The following is a 20,041-nucleotide window of genomic DNA, read 5'->3' as shown; positions in this document are numbered from 1 at the left end:
AGATTTCCAAATCATAGATGAATGCCAAACAACATGTAGTAATACTAGTTTCACGCAGTCCCCAAAGGTAATTTTTTTGTTTCTCTCTGTGGTCTTGATTACTTTCAGCATTCAAACCCTTATTGCCTTAAATATTTTACATTATGCTAAATTGTGGAATTAATTTTGTGTTCTTTTAATGGGCTAGGGAAATTGTGGTAAGCCAATTTGTGGCTAGACAATTCATAAATACAAAAGATGTTCAAGACTGTATCTTTATTAACATTGAGCATACAAACATTTCGCCAACACACTGGACACTTTATTATGGCTAGAATGGTACATGAAGATTCGAAAGTACAAAAGTATCACAACAGATTTTTCTTTTAAAATCACACTTCTTAAACCTTGTATAAGTAAGTTTACTCTAGAATTTGAAGTACATAATTTTGCAAGGACGTTAATAATAAACAGTTTCCAATAACATTTAAATAGAGATTCCACATGTCTGAAACAGTATGTTTAACAACAGTTACATGAATAACAATTTTATCACAGAACTTAATGTTTCAGACATTCACATTTTCTTTAATGGGAGATAAAATTTACTCTTTTTTTCAGTCGTTCTTCCGTCAATTACATTTATTTTGGTCACAGATGATTTGAAACAAACAGAAGAACGCATAGCTCCCAATCCATTTGTGGAGGTCGCTATCCGCAAAGAAAACCACACTCCCAGTGAATGCTTCACGTTTCAAAATTCAGACTGAATATCTGTTTGTACAGGTTTAAATATAGATATGTCGAAAAATCACGATCGAAAAATCTTTAAATGTATGTCTGTATTTAACATCTCGTGTACAAAAGCAGTGGTGTTATGAGAAAACAGTTATGGGACTTTCTTGAAGAAAAGAATACGAGGTTCTGGATTATTTACAGGTCCTTGATTATTTACTTCTCCAAATTAATTGTAAATGGTTTGGGAATTCCAATAATTACCTAATACCGCACTGAAAACTGATGAATTGTCATTTAAAGTTAGTGCTGCTTTTCAGTTTGGGAAGTAATTAAATAATAATATACTAAAAAGAAATTCAGCTAGTCCGATATTTAAAAGTGGCTACACTAATCCGAAAAATAAGATATGCTGTATATTTCGCTCTTCATTCTGAGGTTTTTTTTGCCAAAAGCACTTCGTATTTTTCAGTATTCAGCACACATGTAAAATAAAAATAAGTGAATTATTCGACGACAAAGAAAATTTTAAATCGCTTGGTGAACAATCACCACCATGAGATGTAACGATGCCTTGGTATAAAGGCAACCTTGTTTGCTGAAAGTATAAGAGGAGAATATTTGGAACATGGGGCAAGGTCACTGACTCAGCTCTCACTTGATCTGATTGTCATTTAATAATATATAATTTCTATATAATATTTTGCCATTAGATTCACATCCAAAATAATTCCTATGAGGTGTGAGCTATTTCCATTTCTTTTAACACCAACAACAAGTTCCCTCACTTGTAACTAACTGCAAAACTCAACTGTTTCACGAACAGAAAGATCTGAAACACAGTGGAAATTTAAGGACTGAGGACACAGCACCAAATTTCACAACGACCAGCAGGAAATAGGAAAAGATTACTTGCACATAAACGTCTACTGGCATTTCGTTTCGTTCTTTTTTAATCTGAGACATGTTCGAAAACGTGATTAACTGAAGACAGGATGCGAATACCTTGTCTGTGCATCGCTGTGCAGGAATTTTGAGGATTGAAAATATTTATGCAAAGCAAGTTGTTCCCGATAGTAAAAAATCAAGTCTACTTCTTTTTGTTGCTAAGGTCAAACTGAATATTGTGATTTATGCCTACATAATGTTTCACGGTTTATGTATCATTTTGTGATATTTTGTCAATGAAGTTCTTACGGGTCCACAGAGACATAAATTTTTGTGTCCTTCAATACTTTACATGAATTACTGACTACAGTTGTATGATCGTCACTGTATTGAGTGACAAGATTATTTCGTAAAGCGTAATTTACGATAAATTTGTTGGAGATCGTACATATAATGCGTAATATATGTAATAAACGACGTGAAAAAACAGAACACCTCGACCCGCGAAGTATGAAAGATGGAACTTCGTCTCGTTACAAGAGTACAGTAATATGTCTATGGGATACAATCTTTTGATCCTCGCATATTGTGTTTTGTGCTGACGACAGGGATATGTCATAACTAAATTTAATACCTGTACAAAACTACCAATCACGTTAACGGATAGAGAGCATAGATCAGTTTACATAAAAAAAATTATCTGAAACACTTTGAAGGGACTCGTGAAAAATAATCTGTGGTAGCCACTTCTGTTAAGAAAACTAATCTAGAAATAAATATTTTGTTTGTACTGTGCAGAAGTAGCTACACATATTTTGTAACTAATTTTCGACGAAGCATCGGGGGAAGAAGAGACCTTTCATGCGTTTCAGGCCACGAGTCAGACGTCTCCACATACAAATTTTGAGTATTTGCTGCGAAGACGCATATTTTAAAATTTTAGCTTCAGTACGATCTGTTTCCGAGTTGTGTAGTTAGGCTTCACGAAGTCTGAAGCCCAGTCGTCGGTGCTTTCAAACAGCTTTCGGTGTCACTCGAAATAAAATTATTGTTTTTTAGATGGCCTTCTTTTGGGGTAGTTCAGAAAAGGCCATATTATATTAGATTCATTTTTTGGCGATTTCTGAAGCAACTGACATAGTCTTCTTTTCACAGACGGTATCTCCGAAATGAGGAGGTTAAGACGGGAAGACGGGCTGCCGCGGTGAAAGAGTAAGCATTCACTGGGAGAGCAGCCGACGTCGCAGTGTGTGGCCGGAGCTACTTGCACAGCTCGCTGGTGGGGGCGGCGTCGGGGGCGGAGGCGGCGGCGGCCCCCGCAGCGGCGGAGTATCAGGTGGCACCGGCCGGCTGCGCGGGGCCCGCCGCGAACGGCGTCCACTTGAGGCACTCGCGGTCCAGCTGGCGGTGCGCGCCGCCGCGGCGCTTCGTGCGCTCCACGTACTCGTCGATCACGTCCTGCAACGAGAACCGGCCCGGTTACTGCCGCCTGTGCACATGTGTGTGAGTGGGAGGGAGAGGTGGAGAGGCAGATGGAGAGGGAGGAAGGGACAGAGGGAAGGAGAGAGAGGGGAGGGGGACGACAGTGGGGGGAAGAAGCGAGAGGACAAAAGGGAGCAAGAGGAGAGGAAGAGTGTGAGAGGGAGGAGGAGTGTGAGTGGGTGTGTGAGGATTTGTGAAGTAGGAGCGGGACAGTGAAGTAGAAGTAGAAGTAGTAGTAGAGGGTTTCTTGGGGGCACGACAGCGAGGTCTTCAGCGACCGCTCAGTAACAGATTGAGACGGGTATCAAGAAAATACTCAAAACAGTAAGATAAAACAGAACATAAAACACAGGTAACAAGATTTGAAAAATGTGTGTGTACCCACACTGAAGCGTGGGACGAAGCATGTCGTCAGCAGTAAAACATGGACAACACAGGAAGAAAGTGGTGGAGGGAGCTATAACAATATAGCAGATGGAAGTGGCTGGCTGACCGCAAGGAAAAAAGGGAGGAGCCAGTCACTCTGCAATACACAGGAATGTTCAGCCTAAGAGTTTAGGCCAGAGTCCAGACACATCACAAAACTTGAAAACCCTAGACAGTGATATGAGAGGGGGGACAGTGAAGAGAGAGGGCAGTGATACGGATAAGGGCAGCTGAATGGGGAGGTGAGAGGGCAATGGGGTAATGAGAAAAGGGAAATGGGGAGATGAGAAGTGGGAAATGGGGACTGAGAGGGAAAAGGCGAGAGGGGGAGGAGAGTAAAATTGGGTGGATGAATAACACGATGAGGGAGAGAACTATATTTAAGGGGGGCCAGAGGTGGAATGAGAGAGTGAGACAGAGAGAGAGAGAGAGAGAGAGAGAGAGAGAGAGAGAGAGAAGTGGGGTGGGCAGATGGGAGAGATACTGTTAAAAAATTCAGTTACAGATAGACTTGCGAGTAATACGTGCATCTGAAAAAGAGGTGTTGCATGAAACTACATTACTGGACATTAAAATTGCTACACCAAAAAGAAATGCAGTTGATAAACGGGTATTCATTGGACAAATATATTATACTACAACTGACATGTGATTACATTTTCACGCAATTCGGGTGCATAGATCGTGAGAAATCAGTACCCAGAACAACCACCTCTGGCCGTCATAACGTCCAGAACATGGATCTGCAACATGCGGTCGTGCATTATCCTGCTGAAATGTAGGGTTTCGCACGAATCGAATGAAGGGGAGAGCCACGAGTCGTAACACATCTGAAATATAACCCACTGTTCAAAGTGCCGTCAATGCGAATAAGACGTGACCGAGACGTGTAACCAATGGCACTCCGTACCATCACGCCGGGTAATACGCCAGTATGGCGATGACGAATACACGCTTCCAATGTGCGTTCACCGCGATCTCGCCAAACACGGATTTGACCATTATGATGCTGTAAACAGAACCTGGATTCATCCGAAAAAATGAGTTTTGCCATTTGTGCACCCAGGTTCGTCGCTGAGTACACCCTCGCATGCGATCCTGTCTGTGATGCAGCGTCAAGGGTAACCGCAGCCATGGTCTACGAGATGATAGTCCATGCTGCTGCAAACGTCGTCGAACTTTTCGTGCAGATGGTTGTTGTCTTGCCAACGTCCCCATCTGTTGACTCAGGGATCGAGACGTGGCTGCACGATTCGTTACAGCCATGCGGATAAGACGCCTGTCCTCGCGACTGCTAGTGATACGAGGCCGGTGGGATCCAGCACGACGTTCCGTACTACCCTCCTGAATCCACCGATTCCGTATTCTGCTAACAGCCACTGGATCTTACACGAGGCATTACAACAACGGTTCACCAGGCAACGCCGGTCATCTGCTGTTTGTGTATGAGGAATCTGTTGGAAACTTTCCTCGTGTCAGCACGTTGTAGGTGTCGCTACCGGCGCCAACCTTGTGTGAATGCTGTGGAAAGCTAATCTTCGTGGTGACACGCGCCGAACTGATGGCGAGCAATGTGCTCAAGAGCAGCTCATGAAGCGCTCGGCTCACGCACCTCTTAGTATAAACCACCATAGATTTCGAATCATTTGTATTCTGCCGAGCCACCTAACAGCTACAAGCTATTCGTAGCTCGGAAGAAAACTTGCAAGCTGTAAACTGTAAAAGTCACTGTCGCTTTCAAAAAATTGTACCAGGACACACGACTGAACACTATGATACGGGATGCAGTAACAATTTTCCTCACAGTGTAACGTTAATTAATTAAGCATGTCAATTTTGTAATATCAAATACATCTCTTTCAACTGTTTGTGTGCTAACGGATAGTGGAAATATTTTTCTCAAGGAAACCTATCAAAATTGTAGACCGATGGTTCCAAAATGAATTCTTCACCCTGCAGCGAAATGTTATGAAATGTAACTTCGTTAAAGATTCACGCTGTGTGCCGAAACCTGGCATTTCGCGGATAATGTTCTTAGTGGATCAGCTATGCGGCACGCGTCACGACCCAACTAAGAACTTCAGTCTCTCGGCTCCTCTTTCCTGCTCTGCAAACGCCAGTACTTTTTTTCCTGTCGCTGTGTTACAAGTTTTGAAATGACGCTTCTTCTTCACATTCTTCTGAGAAAGAGATACATGAAACTAGAAAGAAAATATACAAAACGTATTGCCAGTAAGAAAATTAGGGTGAAGTGAAAGTGTGCGAGCTCACCTGTTTCTTGAGGATGATGTGCTTGCCCTTCCAGTACTTCATCATGCCGAGGGCCTGCAGCGTGCTGACGATGTCGTACGAGTTGATGGCCATCTCCTGGCTGATGTCTGGAACACGAGAAAAACGCCACAACTTGAAATGTCGGACTTCCCTACTCGCCTTCTGATATCCTACAAGCCTAAATCCATAGCTGAGAGGAATACTGAAACTTATGTTTAGAATAATTTTTTTCAGACAAGACACAGAAAAGTAAAAACAGCAAAGTAGCTTATGGGGAAACTAACTCATTTTGAAAACTAGTGATAAAACGTTGATTAATAAGCTCCCGGTATCAATAAGTAGTGATAGCGATGTACATGCAAAAAATAAATAAACAAATAAAAATAAAAACTGAACAAAAAGAAAAAACGGCAAGGGCGAGTGAGAGTTGCGTTCTAAGTGTTCCGTACAAACTTAACTGTGTATATAGATAACAATTATGTGTGGCTCAGTGGCCTGGTGGAAGTCTTTCTATTGCACGCCACTTCAGCAATCTGTACGTGCCTAACCTACACCACTTATTCAACTAGGGCAAGGGAACCTACAGTTTAACGTGGAATCCAAACGACATGCTCTTTCTGGTAACCCCTCACATCACTGAGACGTTATGGCTAGATTCGCGACTCCGATCTCTCGGTTTCCACGCACACGCTTTACTACTACGCCAGGCCAAACATGTATACAGGTTTTGATGGGTGAGTTGTGAATATTAAAAAATGTGACATATATGATTGTATTTTTGACTGCATTGACTTATGAGCGTAAATTATTTACACCTTTAAGGGACCATAGACGTCGCTACTTGACATATATTTCACCTTGGTTCCTCTAGCCGTTCCCAAGAAAAAAAGGGATCTTAACAGGCGGAAGGAAGGACAAACAGAAAGAGGAACAGCAAAGTGATTCTATAAGGGCTTCGTTTCTTATTGACTGAGGTACGAAAACCGTGAAAAAAACAAGTGCTAGGGACATTTTGACACTCGCCGCGTAAAACTGACATTAAAATAGGAGAGCAAATAGTACGGAACGAAACATTACACATTCAGTAACTAGCGTAAAAAAAAAACCAACTCTCTTTATTACCCCTAATTTCTGGAATTAATTTATCAAATCTTATCTGTTGCAGAATTTAGTGCTTACTGACCGAAAGTGTATTCATTTGTGACGGATGTTGGTGTTATGGTCTTCAGTTCGAAGACAGGTGGACAAAGCTCTTCACGTATGTGTAACCTGCGCAAAAACCACCATCTCTGAATAACTGCTGCAACCTCCACCTACGCGAACCTGGTTACTGCAACCACACCTTGGTCTCCCTCTACAACATTTAGCCCCTATACTTCCCTCAGCTACAAGCGTGACAATTCCTTGGTACCTAAGAATGTCCGTTTCAAAAAATCCCTTCTTTTAGATACGTTTTTTCCTCATTTACATCCATCACCTCCTTATTAGTTATTCGATTTACTCTTCAAATCAACAAATTCTTCTATAGCACCGGATTTCAGAAGCTTCTATTCTCTTGTCTGAACATCTAATCGCCCACGGTCCGTCCTGCATTAGGTTGTCCTACACACAAATATCCTCAGAAAATACTTGCTAACATTTACACTTATATTCGATGTTAATAGATGTTTTTCTCTCTCTCTCTCTCTCTCTCTCTCTTTTTTTTTTTTTTTTTTTTTTTTTTTTTTTTTTTTTTTTTTTTTGCTGTAGCCACTTTGCATTTTATATCATTACGGTTTTGTTTATCAGTAGTTATTTTGCTGCCCAAATAGCAATAGTCATCTACAACTTTTAGCGTCTCATGTCCACGTCTAATTCTCTCAGTATCGTCTGATTTGATCTGGATACATTCCATTACGCTTGTTTTACTTTTGTTGACTTTAATCTTATAACCTATTTCAAAGACACTATCCATTCTGTTCAACTACACGTTCTAGTCCCTTGCTGCCTCTGGCAGAATTGTATCAAAGGAAAACCTGGAAAATTTTGTTTCACTTTTTTCTCTCCTGAACTTGTAATTCCGTTTCAAAAGTTCTCTTCGGTCTGCTTCAAAGCTTCCTCAATGTAGAAACTGAATGACTTCAGGGATAGGCTATAACCCTGTCTCTTATGAGCCCTATAGAACCATCCAGATTTAGATTTTCCATGATTTCACTAACTCTCTGCAGGCAAATGCCAGCATGCTTCTTTTTAAAGGGTACAACCGATTTCCTTCCCCATCCTATAATAATAATAATAATAATAATAATAATAATAATAATAATAATAAGATTGAATTGCTTCTCCAATGACCTCGCTGTCGCTGCGACCTTCCATCCTCATCCTCCTTGCAAGCCTGTCTCACCGTCTCCTCCGCAACTACGGCTTCGCCTGTTTCTTGTACTCGTACGCACTGGTGTTACAAAAGTGATGGATGGGATACCTCCCAATATCGTGGCAGACCTCCTCCTGCCCGGGCCAACTCGTTGTAATATGGGCGCAACAAGTCATTGGGAGTCCCCTGCAGAAATATTAAGCCATTCCGCCTCTATAGCAGTGCATAATATCGAAAGCATTGCAGGTGCAGGGTCTTCTGTACTAACTGACCTCTCGATTATGTGCCATAAATGTTCGAGAGGACTAATGTCGGGCCAGGTGGCTGGCCAAATCATTTTCTCGAATTGTCATCCATTAAAAATCCATCGTTGTTTGCTGCAAATGGTCTCCAAGTAATCGAGCATAACCATTTCCAATCAGTGGGCGGTTCACTTGGACAAAAGGATCCAATCCGTTCCATGTAAACACATCCTACGCCATTATGGAGCCACCACCAGCTTGCACAGTGCCTTGTTGTCAACTTGGGTCCACGGCTTTGTGGGGTCTGTGCCACACTTGAAACCTACCATCAGCTCCTACCAAGTGAAATCGGGGCTAATTCCAATAGACCACGGTTTTCCAGTAGTCTAGGCTCGAAGCGATACGGTCACAGGCCAAGGAAAAACGCTGCAGGCGGCGTCGTGCTGTTAGCAAAGGCACACGCGTTGGTCGTCTGCTGCCATAGACGATTTCCGCCGCGCTGTTATAATGGACGTTCGTCGTACATCCCACATTGATTTCTGCAGCTATTTTATGCAGTGTTCCTCGTCTGTTAGCACTGACAACCCTACGCAAAAGTTGCGGCTCTCGGTTGTGAAGTGAAAGCCATTGGCCACTGCGTTGTCCGTGGTGAGAGATAATGCCTGAAATTTGGCATTCTCGGCACTCTTAACAGTGTGGGTCTGGGAATATTGAACTCCATAACGATTTCTGAAATGGAATGCTTCATGCTTCTAGCTCATACTACCACGCTGCGTTCAAACTCTGTTAATTCCGTCGGGCAGCCATACACGTCAGTCACCTGAGTACAAATGACAGCTCTGCAAATGCACTGACCTTTTATACCTTGTGTTCGCGATACTACCACCATTTGCAATGTGTATATCGCTATCCCGTGACTTTTGTCTCCTCACTGTACTGTTGTGATCAGTGTATGTGTGTGTATTCCTAAGGGACCAAACTACTGACGTCATTGGTCCCAAGACTTATACACTACCTAAACTAACTTATGCTGAAAGAAACACACACACACGCCGAAGGGAGGATTCGAACCTCCGGCGGGAGAGGCCGCGCAATCCGTGACATCGCGCCTTAAACCTCGCGACCAATCCGCGAGGCGGCTCGTGATCGGTTTAGACAGCATTACAGATCTGCACAACTATTCCGTTCCCTACCCAAGCTTTAGAAACAATTCTTACCGGACAGAAGAAGAACATTTTATTGTAAATTTACATACATAGTTATTAATATGGATTATACTAGAAATATCCCAAATGTGTTACAATGGCGATTCATTATTTCATACTGTGTTACCAGTAGGATTTTTATAGTATATCAACTCTGTGTGTTGTGTTTTACATTTTCGTCTTGTTTTCATGTCTCAGTACACTGCAGTTGTAAGATTTGTTTTATGTTGGCATCAGCCCTTGGTTAAGCCTATGTAACTTCGTAGCAGGGTACGACTGAAAGTAATGTCGGAACAAACTATAATGCAATCATTTCCAGAGTTGAGATGACTGTCAAGAGCACGTTAAAAAAATCGGCTTCTCTTTCATATCTAATTTCAGCGGAAGATGCAACTAATCTTTCGCTTCCTCTATTTTATCCCTGCCACCTTCGTCAAACACACTGAATTCAAAATCCCAGCCAGTTTTCTTGATGCAGGTTCTTTTTTGTTTAATCATCCTTTGCCTTTCCTATGCTTCAGTAACAGTCGTATTAATAAAGGAAATAAATTCCTTAAATGAAACTGTGATCATTATGTATTTTCTTTTTCATTAAAGCCAGCTAGGTTGGTGTATGTAGTTTCCTTTATCGAGAAATTTCGATTATTACCACCATCAGATCAAAACTTTCAGGCAGTCGTAATAAAATCTACATATAAGAGGATGGTTAGTTTTGTCGTACAGATACAAAGTTCTATTCTGATAATGGCAGTAGCCCAAACGTCGTAATGTATGAAAACATACTAAGCGATATACAGAGCTGTTCTAGGAAAAAAAAAGTTCGGCCTGTTTATGGAAATGTAAAGTTTTCTTTTTCTTTTCTTGCCCACGCATTTTAAGGACATTTGGACCATCATCAGTGGGTTCTTACCGTGTTGACCTCTTAACTGTTAGGGGCGATCAAAAAGATTCCGTTTGAAGGCGTTGCTGCGGCGTGTATGCAACGTAGCGCGACTCAGATGTAGGCAAGGGATTAGTGTGATATTTGTGTCTTTCCGACGTGAGTGCGGTAAATGCGGAAACGTGAACTATGTCGATGTCATTACCAAACGCGTCCAAACGGGACCGACGTGATGTTACTCTCTTCTTGCATACCGAAAGGCAAACACCAGTATACATCCATGGGAGAATGGAGAATTTGTCTGTGAAGAACTACCGTTGTGGAAAGGTACGGCAAGTTCGGTGTTACTACTTCACGATAACGCACGTGCTCATATGGGAAATATTGTAAGGCAGAAGTTACACCAATTCAAGTGGGAGACTCTCCAGCACTCGCTCTACAGTCCCGTTCTCTCCCCATGTCACGCCTTCGGACCCTTAAAAAAAGTCTCGAAGGGTCGACGATCTTGTCGGACGAGGAGGTGCAGGAGGCAGCTATGGACTTCTTCAGGCAGCAGGACACAGTGTATTACCAATCGGGTATCTTCAACCTGGGGTGGCTGTCTCAATGCTCACGGCGATTTGGACTGCTTGGAATACAGAGTCAGGACTGCACGGGCTTCGAAAGGAAACTTTTGATTTCCCCTTACACTAATTTGTTATGTTTTAAGATTTCATTGCGATAAGTGTGGTGTCACCGCCAGACACCATACATGCTAGGTGGTAGCCTTTAAATCGGCCGCGTTCCATTAGTATACGTCGGACCTGGGTGTCGCCACTATCAGTGATTGCAGACCGAGCGCCGCTACACGGCAGGTCTGGTCTAGAGAGACTCCCTAGCACTCGCCCCAGTTGTACAGCCGACTTTGGTAGCGATGGTTCACTGTCTACATACGTTCTCATTTGCAGAGACGACAGTTTAGCATAGCCCTCAGCTACGTTATTTGCTACGACCTAGCAAGGCGCCATATTCAGTTACTATATTCAAAACAGATTAATTTGTGAATCATGTACCGTCAAGAGCGACATTCATAATTAATGGATTAAAGTTAAGTATCAACTAATTTCGTCCGCTTTCTGAATTCTAATTCCTTGTCATGTTCCAGACTTCACGTCAGTATAGTCCTTCCCTTCTCACGCCAGCCTGCGTGAGCTAAAACGCGTGCATTTCGGCCTCCACTAGGAACACGGTGTTGGCTCTTCTGCCAACACAACAATAAGAACCAACTGATCATAGCACAAATGTGTGGGAACAAGCTTACACACGTAGTCTTTTTGGTTCCTTTAAGAAAACCTTGACCGGCTGACCCAGTCGTCGTTTTTCTACAAACAGTACTGCACAGCGGCTTCCCTTTAATGTGGATCATCGCAGGGTAGCGCACAGAAACGAGAGAAACATTCCGGCAACAGGCGCTAAATGGCGCTGCGCTGTACTGGGAAGCGAAGAATCGCGTGAGTGGAGCGCCTGTCTTCCCAGACGGGAGCGGCCATTCCGCTAAGAGCGTCCGTTCTGTTTCCGCTGCAGCGCCCAAGCCGGCGAGGTGTCGCGTCCTCCGCGACCCCGTCTTCCGGGCAACGCACTGGCTCGCGGGAACCGGTTCGCCCTGCCGGGCTCGCGGCCTGTAAAAGTATCCGCTGAGGCCGCTGGTTACGCCCTCACGCCCTCCCCACGCCCTTCGTGTCTCGCACTGGCGCTAGACGTTGCACAGTCCTCATTTAGTGGTCCGCGAACACCACGTAGAGGAGGCGTAGAGTACCCAGACCGCCTTACGTAAGGCAACTCCCTTTGTGTGTACTAGAAATATTAATGCTGCGTCATAGGATCGGCAATATTGATTCTGCATGTATAAGAAGCAGTAAAATGAAAATCGCACAACCGACACAGCGAGAGCGTAGAATGGTTCCAGTCAAAAGTAATCATCACACGTGTTAAGACATTCATCCCTCTGGGAAACGAGACGACAAATTTCTATTTCGCAGAAAACGGTCGGCAGCGTGTGAGAGGGCATTATCGTGCAACAGGATGATTCCGTCCCACGGCATTCATGGGCGTTTTGACTTTATGAGGCATCGCAGTTTCTGCAAAGTGTCTTCATAGGGCTGTGCACTGATTGTGGTTCCACACTCGATGAAATCTATGAGCAGAGGGCCTCTGCCGCTGAAGGAGGAGGTAATCATGGCCGTTTGCCCTCGGGCTCTAAATGGAGGCACCACCTAAGGTCAAGAAGAAAATGGTTCAAATGGCTCTGAGCACTATGGGACTTAACATCTGAGGTCATTAGTCCCCTAGAACTCAGAACTACGTAAACCTAACTAACCTAAGGACATCACACACATCCATGCCCAAGGCAGGATTCGAACCTGCGACCGTAGCGGTCTCGCGGTTCCAGACTGCAGCGCCTAGAACCGCACGGCCAATTCGGCCGGCTGACATCACAGCCTTGATCGTTCACCGCGTTATTTTTCACATCTTTGGAGAGCTGAAGAAAGAGATGGGTGGACGTCGATTTCAGTCTGGCGACGAAGTGCAACAGTGGGTTCGGTTGTGGACCTGTCTAAGAGGCCGAGCAGTTTCTACGAAACAGGAACTGATAGTCTCGTCTCCCAGTGGGATAAATATCTTAACGCATGTGGTGATTACTTTTGAATGGAACCATTCCACCCATTGTGGCCGATGCTCCGTTCTCATTTGACCGCCACTTACACGTGCAACCTATAGAAGCTTGCTGGATGTGTAATCACAGTGGGGAATAAAATTTTGCCACAGCCTTTCAAAGGTACAACAGGATTAAAGCAGGGATACCGCTAGTCTTGTACGTTGTTTAGAATACACACCCAGAAAGCCTTAGACATGTGGAGAAGAAAATGTGCAGGATTGGGTATTCAGATAACAAAGGATTAGTGTATGTACCCATTGTTCTTTTCATATTGTAAGTTAAAGGTGCTTGTGAAGAGGACGATACCTACTTTATGCTCAGAAAATTATTAGAAGAATATGGTAAGTGGGGACTGAAAGTAAATTTTGACAAGGCAAGCGGAGAAAGTGTAGGAAAGGTAACAGTCGGTCGTCAAAACATCGTGGTATGCAAGGAATTTAAATATTTGAGTAGCATCATAATTGCAAGATTCAATTCGGAATACAGCAAAGGGTAGCCCATGTGAAAACAGCAATCCAGAAGCTAAATCCTATGTTATGGTCTTCCAAGATCAGTTGGAAAGTAAGAAAGATGTTCTATATAACTACTGTAGAGTCTATAAAAGCGTAGGGATGTGGCTGAAAACAAATCGAGAGTTGTAGAAATGGACTATTTGAGATCATGTAGAATATCCCGGCGGGACCACGTAAGAAATAGATAGAATAGAAGACGGACACCTCCTCTGGTAGGGGCATTCAATGCGAATAACAGATGAGAGATGGCCACAGATTTTGATGCACCGCCCTCAAAGAAGAGGGAGAACAGGAGGACCGAAAGTTGTGTGGTTGCATGGAGTAAATGTGGCCATGAGCAAAAGGAGGATGAGGAAGCATGAGAAGATATAACCCGATGGCAACAGATACTCGTATGTGGAATGCGACGACAGCTGTAGAAAAACCACAGAAAAAAGAGAAAGGTGTTGTCTTAGAATTAACGTGGCGCAAAGTTACTCCTGCACAGAGGGAATTATGGTAAGCAATTCCTGTCTCACTCTCGTTCCAGGGACGTATAAAAAACCAGTAAGCATATTCTTAATTTTAATTTACAGCTTGATTCCGTTATGAAAAATGTAGTATCAGAAGCTGTCGAACCATTTACGAACTTCCAGCATACTGGAATAATTGTAGGTCAGCAACTTCTTATAACAAGTACAACGAAAAACCAGCCAAAGTTGGAAATTTCACTGTTTCTATTGACTTGATGACGAGTTTCGGGCCAGGGCTCATTTTCAATTTATCTTAACATAGTCAAAAATGTTATTTGAAAATGTCAAAAATCTATGTATGCGCTGGAACTGTTCGTTTGCACATGTTTGATATGGATTTTTCATTTTCAGAAATGACATTTTTGACTCTGTTACGATGATCTGAACATGGGTTCTTCCCCGAAACTAATGATGGAGTCAATAAAAATAGTGAAATTTCCGACTTTGGCTAGTTTTTCGTTGTACTGTTGACCATTTGTTGACATACAACGACAGCTCCTACCAAGTGCCAAATTGCCAGTAAAACTTACAAAAATTTTATTGCACTTTTAACGTTTCCATTCGAATCACTCTCGCAGTTGTGTTTACAGTAAACGACCGATACTATAGTAGTGACACCAAAGAAGAAACTTCGGCGCCAGCGCAGCAAGACAGGCCGCGATAGCTGGACTTGTGGGGGAACCGCCGTACCTTTGATAGAGAGCTCCTTGCCGCCGAAGTTGCAGAGGTACTGCAGCAGGACGTCCTTCCAGTAGCTGCGGTACGAGATGAGGCCCAGGTCGGATAGCGGCTTCTCTGGGGAGCCGATCTTGCCCTCGACGCGCGTCAGCAGGTAGCCTGCGCAAACAACCAATGAGCAAACCCATTAGACATCCCGTCACGATAAATAAACACCCGTTACACTACAACTCAACAGATAAGTCTTAGCGTGACGAAATCGACATGCGTAGAAGTAGTTCAGAAGCACTCCAAAGAGTGTATTCTATGACCATTACTTTATATATAAACAATCCAGTGAGTAATGTCGGCAACACTGCGAGGCGCTTCACGAACGATGCTGATGTATACAAGAGAGCTGAAATGCCAGAAGACTGTAGCGCGGGATTAGCGTAGAGGCTGGAAGTTTACTCTAAACTCAAATAAATATAGTGTAAGTTGATAAACTGGCGAAGGATCCTATTACACCTCGATTGCACTCTTCAGGATAAATCACTGGAAACAGTTGGGCTAAGAGTTGTAAAACACCTAGGACTAACCGTCCGGTTCGACATAAACTATACAGGTTGTACAAAAATATGGAAACATCGCAAAAAATGCATGTTTGAACACAGATGCAGATGCTGTCCACGCCTGCAAGTTGCGCTGTTGTATTTGACCACAGACGGCGCCTGGGCGATATCTTCAATACGTGGCAAGTGTCAGTCGTGGTCATAGCGGTGTTCTGTGCAGTTGTCAATGCTTTATGTCGGAGCTAAGTGAATTAAATGGATCAAATGGCTTTAAGCACTATGGGACTTAACATCCGAGGTCATAAGTCACCTACATTTAGAACTACTTAAACCTAACTAACATAAGGACATAACACGCATCCATGCCCGAGGCAGGATTCGAACCTGTGACCGTAGCAGCAGCGTGGCTCCGTACTGAAGCGCCAAGAACCGCTCGGCCACAGCGGCCGGCTAAGTGAATTAGAACACGGGCAAATTTGTGTTCGAATGGTGGGTGTTTCCCTAACCAAGGCAGCCAAAGTGTTAAATGCTTAAAGACGCACAGTATCGAAGATTTGAAGATTTATACCGCATACAGGGAATGCTGAAATACGTCATCCGGTAAGTCACACCGCGGCGAAAGTGTATGTTGAGGAATCGTTACAGGCGGTCACTTGTGAGGATTGTGACAAAAATAAGAGGACGGCGGCTGAAAAAACCACTGAATGTCGCACTCGCAAAAGTGAGTTCCTAAAGCGGGGTATTGCAGGGCGAAACGGAGAAAAAATTAAAATCGCTCAAAAGAGGAAAGGCCGCTGGACCTGATGCGATACCAGTTCGATTTTACACAGAGAACGCGAAGGAACTTGCCCCCGTTCTTGCAGCGGTGTACCGTAGGTCTCTAGAAGAGCGAAGCGTTCCAAAGGATTGGAAAAGGGCACAGGTCATCCCCGTTTTCAAGAAGGGACGTCGAACAGATGTGCAGAACTATAGACCTATATCTCTAACGTCGATCAGTTGTAGAATTTTGGACGATACAGTTCCCCACAGTCGTTTAATGAACAAGGTAAGAGCATATGGACCATCAGACCAATTGTGTGATTGGATTGAGGAGTTCCTAGATAATAGAACGCAGCATGTCATTCTCAATGGAGAGAAGTCTTCCGAAGTAAGTGAGATTTCAGGTGTGGCGCAGTGGAGTGTTATAGGACCGTTGCTATTCACAGTATACATAAATGACCTGGTGGATGACATCGGGAGTTCACTGAGGCTTTTTGCAGATGATGCTGTGGTGTATCGAGAGGTTGCAACAATGGAAAATTGTACTAAAATGCAGGAGGATCTGCAGCGAATTGACGCATGGTGCAGGGAATGGCAATTGAATCTCAATGTAGACAAGTGTAATGTGCTGCGAATACATAGAAAAATAGATCCCTTATCATTTAGCTACAAAATAGCAGGTCAGCAACTGGAAGCAGTTAATTCCATAAATTATCTGGGCATTAGGAGTGATTTAAAATGGAATGATCATATAAAGTTGATCGTCGGTAAAGCAGATGCCAGACAGATTCATTGGAAGAATTCTAAGGAAATGCAATTCGTAAGCAAAGGAAGTATTTTACAGTACGCTTGTTCGCCCACTGCTTGAATACTGCTCAGCAGTGAGGGATCCGTACCAGATAGGGTTGATAGAAGAGATAGAGAAGATCCAACGGAGAGCAGCGCGCCTCGTTACAGGATCATTTAGTAATCGCGAAAGCGTTACGGAGATGATAGATAAACTCCAGTGGAAGACTCTGCAGGAGAGACGCTCAGTAGCTCGGTACGGGCTTTTGTTAAAGTTTCGAGAACATACCTTTACCGAAGAGTCAAGCAGTATATTGCTCCCTCCTACGTATATCTCGCGAAGAGGCCATGAGGATAAAATCAGGGAGATTAGAGCCCACACAGAAGCATACCGTCAATCCTTCTTTCCACGAACAATACGAGACTGGAATAGAAGGGAGAACCGATAGAGGTACTCAGGGTACCCTCCGCCACACACCGTCAGGTGGCTTGCGGAGTATGGATGTCGATGTAGATGTAGATGAACTCCAAAATCACTCTTCTGTGATTCTAATTTCCATAACACTGGTGCCAAAGCCATAAAGTCCGCAGCTCGTGGTCTCGCGGTAGCGTTCTCGCTTCCCGAGCACGGGGTCCCGGGTTCGATTCCCGGCGGGGTCAGGGATTTTTCACCTGCCTCGTGATGACTGGGTGTTTGTGTCGTCTTCATCATCATCATCATCAATCATCCCCATTACGGTCGGAGGAAGGCAATGGCAAACCACCTCCACTAGGACCTTGCCTAGTATGGCGGCGCGGGTCTCCCGCGTCGCTCCCCTACGCTCGGTAAACGGAGTATGGGACTCATCATCATCATCAAAGCCATAAAAACGGGACTATAGAGCAACAGAAGAAATCCGTACGGTCGGGTGAGTCCTGCTTCACACTGTTTTCAACTTCTGACCGAGTTAACGTCCAATAGTGAAACGTGCCGTGGGTTCGATGATGATTTGGGCAGCCGTACAGTGGTATTCCACGGGCCCCAAGGTTACTCTGCAACGTCGCATTCCAGCCAAGTATTATGTGACCACTCTGGCTGGTCTGGTCCATCCCATGCTACAGTGTTTGTTCCCCAGTGTGACGAAAGGACCCGCAGACCCCATCGTTGAGGACTGGTTCTGGGCGCACCAGGGTGGCGTGTCGAGTCTACCCCGTGGCCACCACACTCGCCAGATGTGAAGCTTTGGGGTTCTTTTGAGGGAAGGATGTTTTGTATCCCGCCTGGAAGGCGACGCGTGGGTCTGCTCCTCTAAACTGAATGGGAAGGTCGAATGTAGGAAGTGAGTAGGAGCAGGTGAGGCAAGATTCTCGGTACTGCTCTTAGAAATGCTTTTACTATATCACAACATCAACTGAATACATAACTTTGCACTGAGGTGCGAAGCCTTAGACCCGTCGTAAGTAGCACATAGTCTCAATAGCAAGCGAAGTCTCCCGGGCGTCTGCTCTTCATCAAATGGGCAAAATCTGGAGCGGAGGTCGTAGAGCTCTCCCTCTCCGGCTAGAGTGCGCTATTGTCGGTGTCTGTCGTAGCGCCAACCGCACCTACGTTGTGGCACGTAGCTATTGATACCGCAGGATGAGTGAACACTATCTACCTATATCATCATTACCTGGTCCGTCCCTGGTAGCTGAGTGATCAGCGTGACGGAATCCACGGGTTCGATTCACGGTTGGGTCGGAGATTTTCTCCGCTCAGGGACTGGGTGTTGTGTTGTCCTAATCATCATCATTTCATCCCCATCGACGCGCAAGTCGCCGAAGTGGCGGCAAATCGAAAGACTTGCACCAGACGAACGGTCTACCTGACGGGAGACCCTAGTCACATGACATTATTATTATCGTTACCTGACCTGGTCTCTATTCTACAGAAAAATGGTATAAGAGTCCCTTGAAAGTCAAACTGAACCCGTATTTACCAATTTCGAGACGACTGTTTAAAATCCAACGTTATTTCTACACCCTAGTGGTCAAGGAAATATGTTGTTTCTTTTTATGTTTCCATATTTTTGTCGACACCTGAAGGATGACCACATAAAACTGGTTGTAGGAAAAGGATAGAAATACATTGGGAGCATATCAAGAATATGCAGTTCATCCACGAGAGAAGCACCTTTCGAAATATTTGCTCGATCGTTCTGGAGTACTGCTCCGGTCTGGGTCCCTTACCAGCTTAGATTAACAGGTGAAATAAAGATTCAGCGAACAGCGCCGTTCATTTAAAAAGCACGAGCGAGTTATGCAGATTCTCAGCAAACTGCTGTTATATACGCTACTAAGAGAGGCAAAGTGCATCACGCAGACGTTTACAGTGAGGATACTGTTAGCGTACGTTCCAAGAGAAGTCTTAGCCTATAGGTTTCACGAAATGAGTACGACGAGAGAATCAGAATAATTAGATCTCACTCTAAAGCCTCCCAAAATTCGCGAACGAAACAGCAAAGTCGATGGTACCGAAAGTATCCTCAGCCGTACACCTTTATATAGCATATGTTGTTTTGTATGTATATGTAAACACAGACAATACCGATCAATTTCTGGTCGTTGTCAGCCTTAGCTAACAGTGCATCTACGGATACAAAAGTTTAAGTACATGCCGATTTACACATCGTTGAAATGTTTTATGCAATCGAATTTGAAATCATCTCGCTTATCACCACGTAAGACGCATTCAATACAGCGTCGTCTGAGAGTTGAAGTTGGGAGCGACCGGAAAGAAGTCAAGCGTAACTGAATCCTAGCTTCCTTTATTCGTACAGGTTCTCGAGAAGTAACATGTTTTCATTGTAGCAATTACGCTACGCGTTACTCAATGATGTTCTTCTCCGGTCAATTTTAACGTCTGATCCTCGTTTCGAGGAAACAAAACTACTCACAAGCAAACTCTGTGAGCAGCTACAAACAAATTACAAACAATTTCGTGCCAACTCTTTATATGATGTGGAGACTTTTAAAACTCATATAATAATTAAATAACAAACATCTGTCTACGAGGTAACTTTTATATGGAAAAACTTGCACGCGTAAATGCACCACAAAGGACGATAA

The 20,041-nt window shown here is 43.9% G+C and overlaps 1 protein-coding gene across 2 annotated transcripts in view; it reads right to left on the bottom strand.

Moving 5' to 3' along the window:
- Positions 1-240: 240 nt before the first annotated feature.
- The window catches only part of LOC126278209 (histone acetyltransferase KAT7), a 504,982-nt gene continuing 485,181 nt past the window's right edge, over positions 241-20,041 (bottom strand). For both annotated transcript variants that reach the window (XM_049978143.1, XM_049978141.1), the window contains 3 exons: positions 14,871-15,017; positions 5,782-5,888; positions 241-3,060 (listed from right to left, as the gene is read on the bottom strand). In XM_049978143.1, coding sequence (XP_049834100.1) covers positions 2,935-3,060; positions 5,782-5,888; positions 14,871-15,017 — 380 coding nt within the window. In that variant the 3' untranslated portion in view covers positions 241-2,934. The remainder of the gene's footprint in view (positions 3,061-5,781; positions 5,889-14,870; positions 15,018-20,041) is intronic.

This window comes from Schistocerca gregaria, chromosome 6 (assembly GCF_023897955.1).
Source record: "Schistocerca gregaria isolate iqSchGreg1 chromosome 6, iqSchGreg1.2, whole genome shotgun sequence".
Taxonomy (NCBI): domain Eukaryota; kingdom Metazoa; phylum Arthropoda; class Insecta; order Orthoptera; family Acrididae; genus Schistocerca; species Schistocerca gregaria.
The sequence above is the reverse complement of the archived record's forward strand: the minus strand, read 5'-3'. Positions and strand labels throughout refer to the sequence as shown.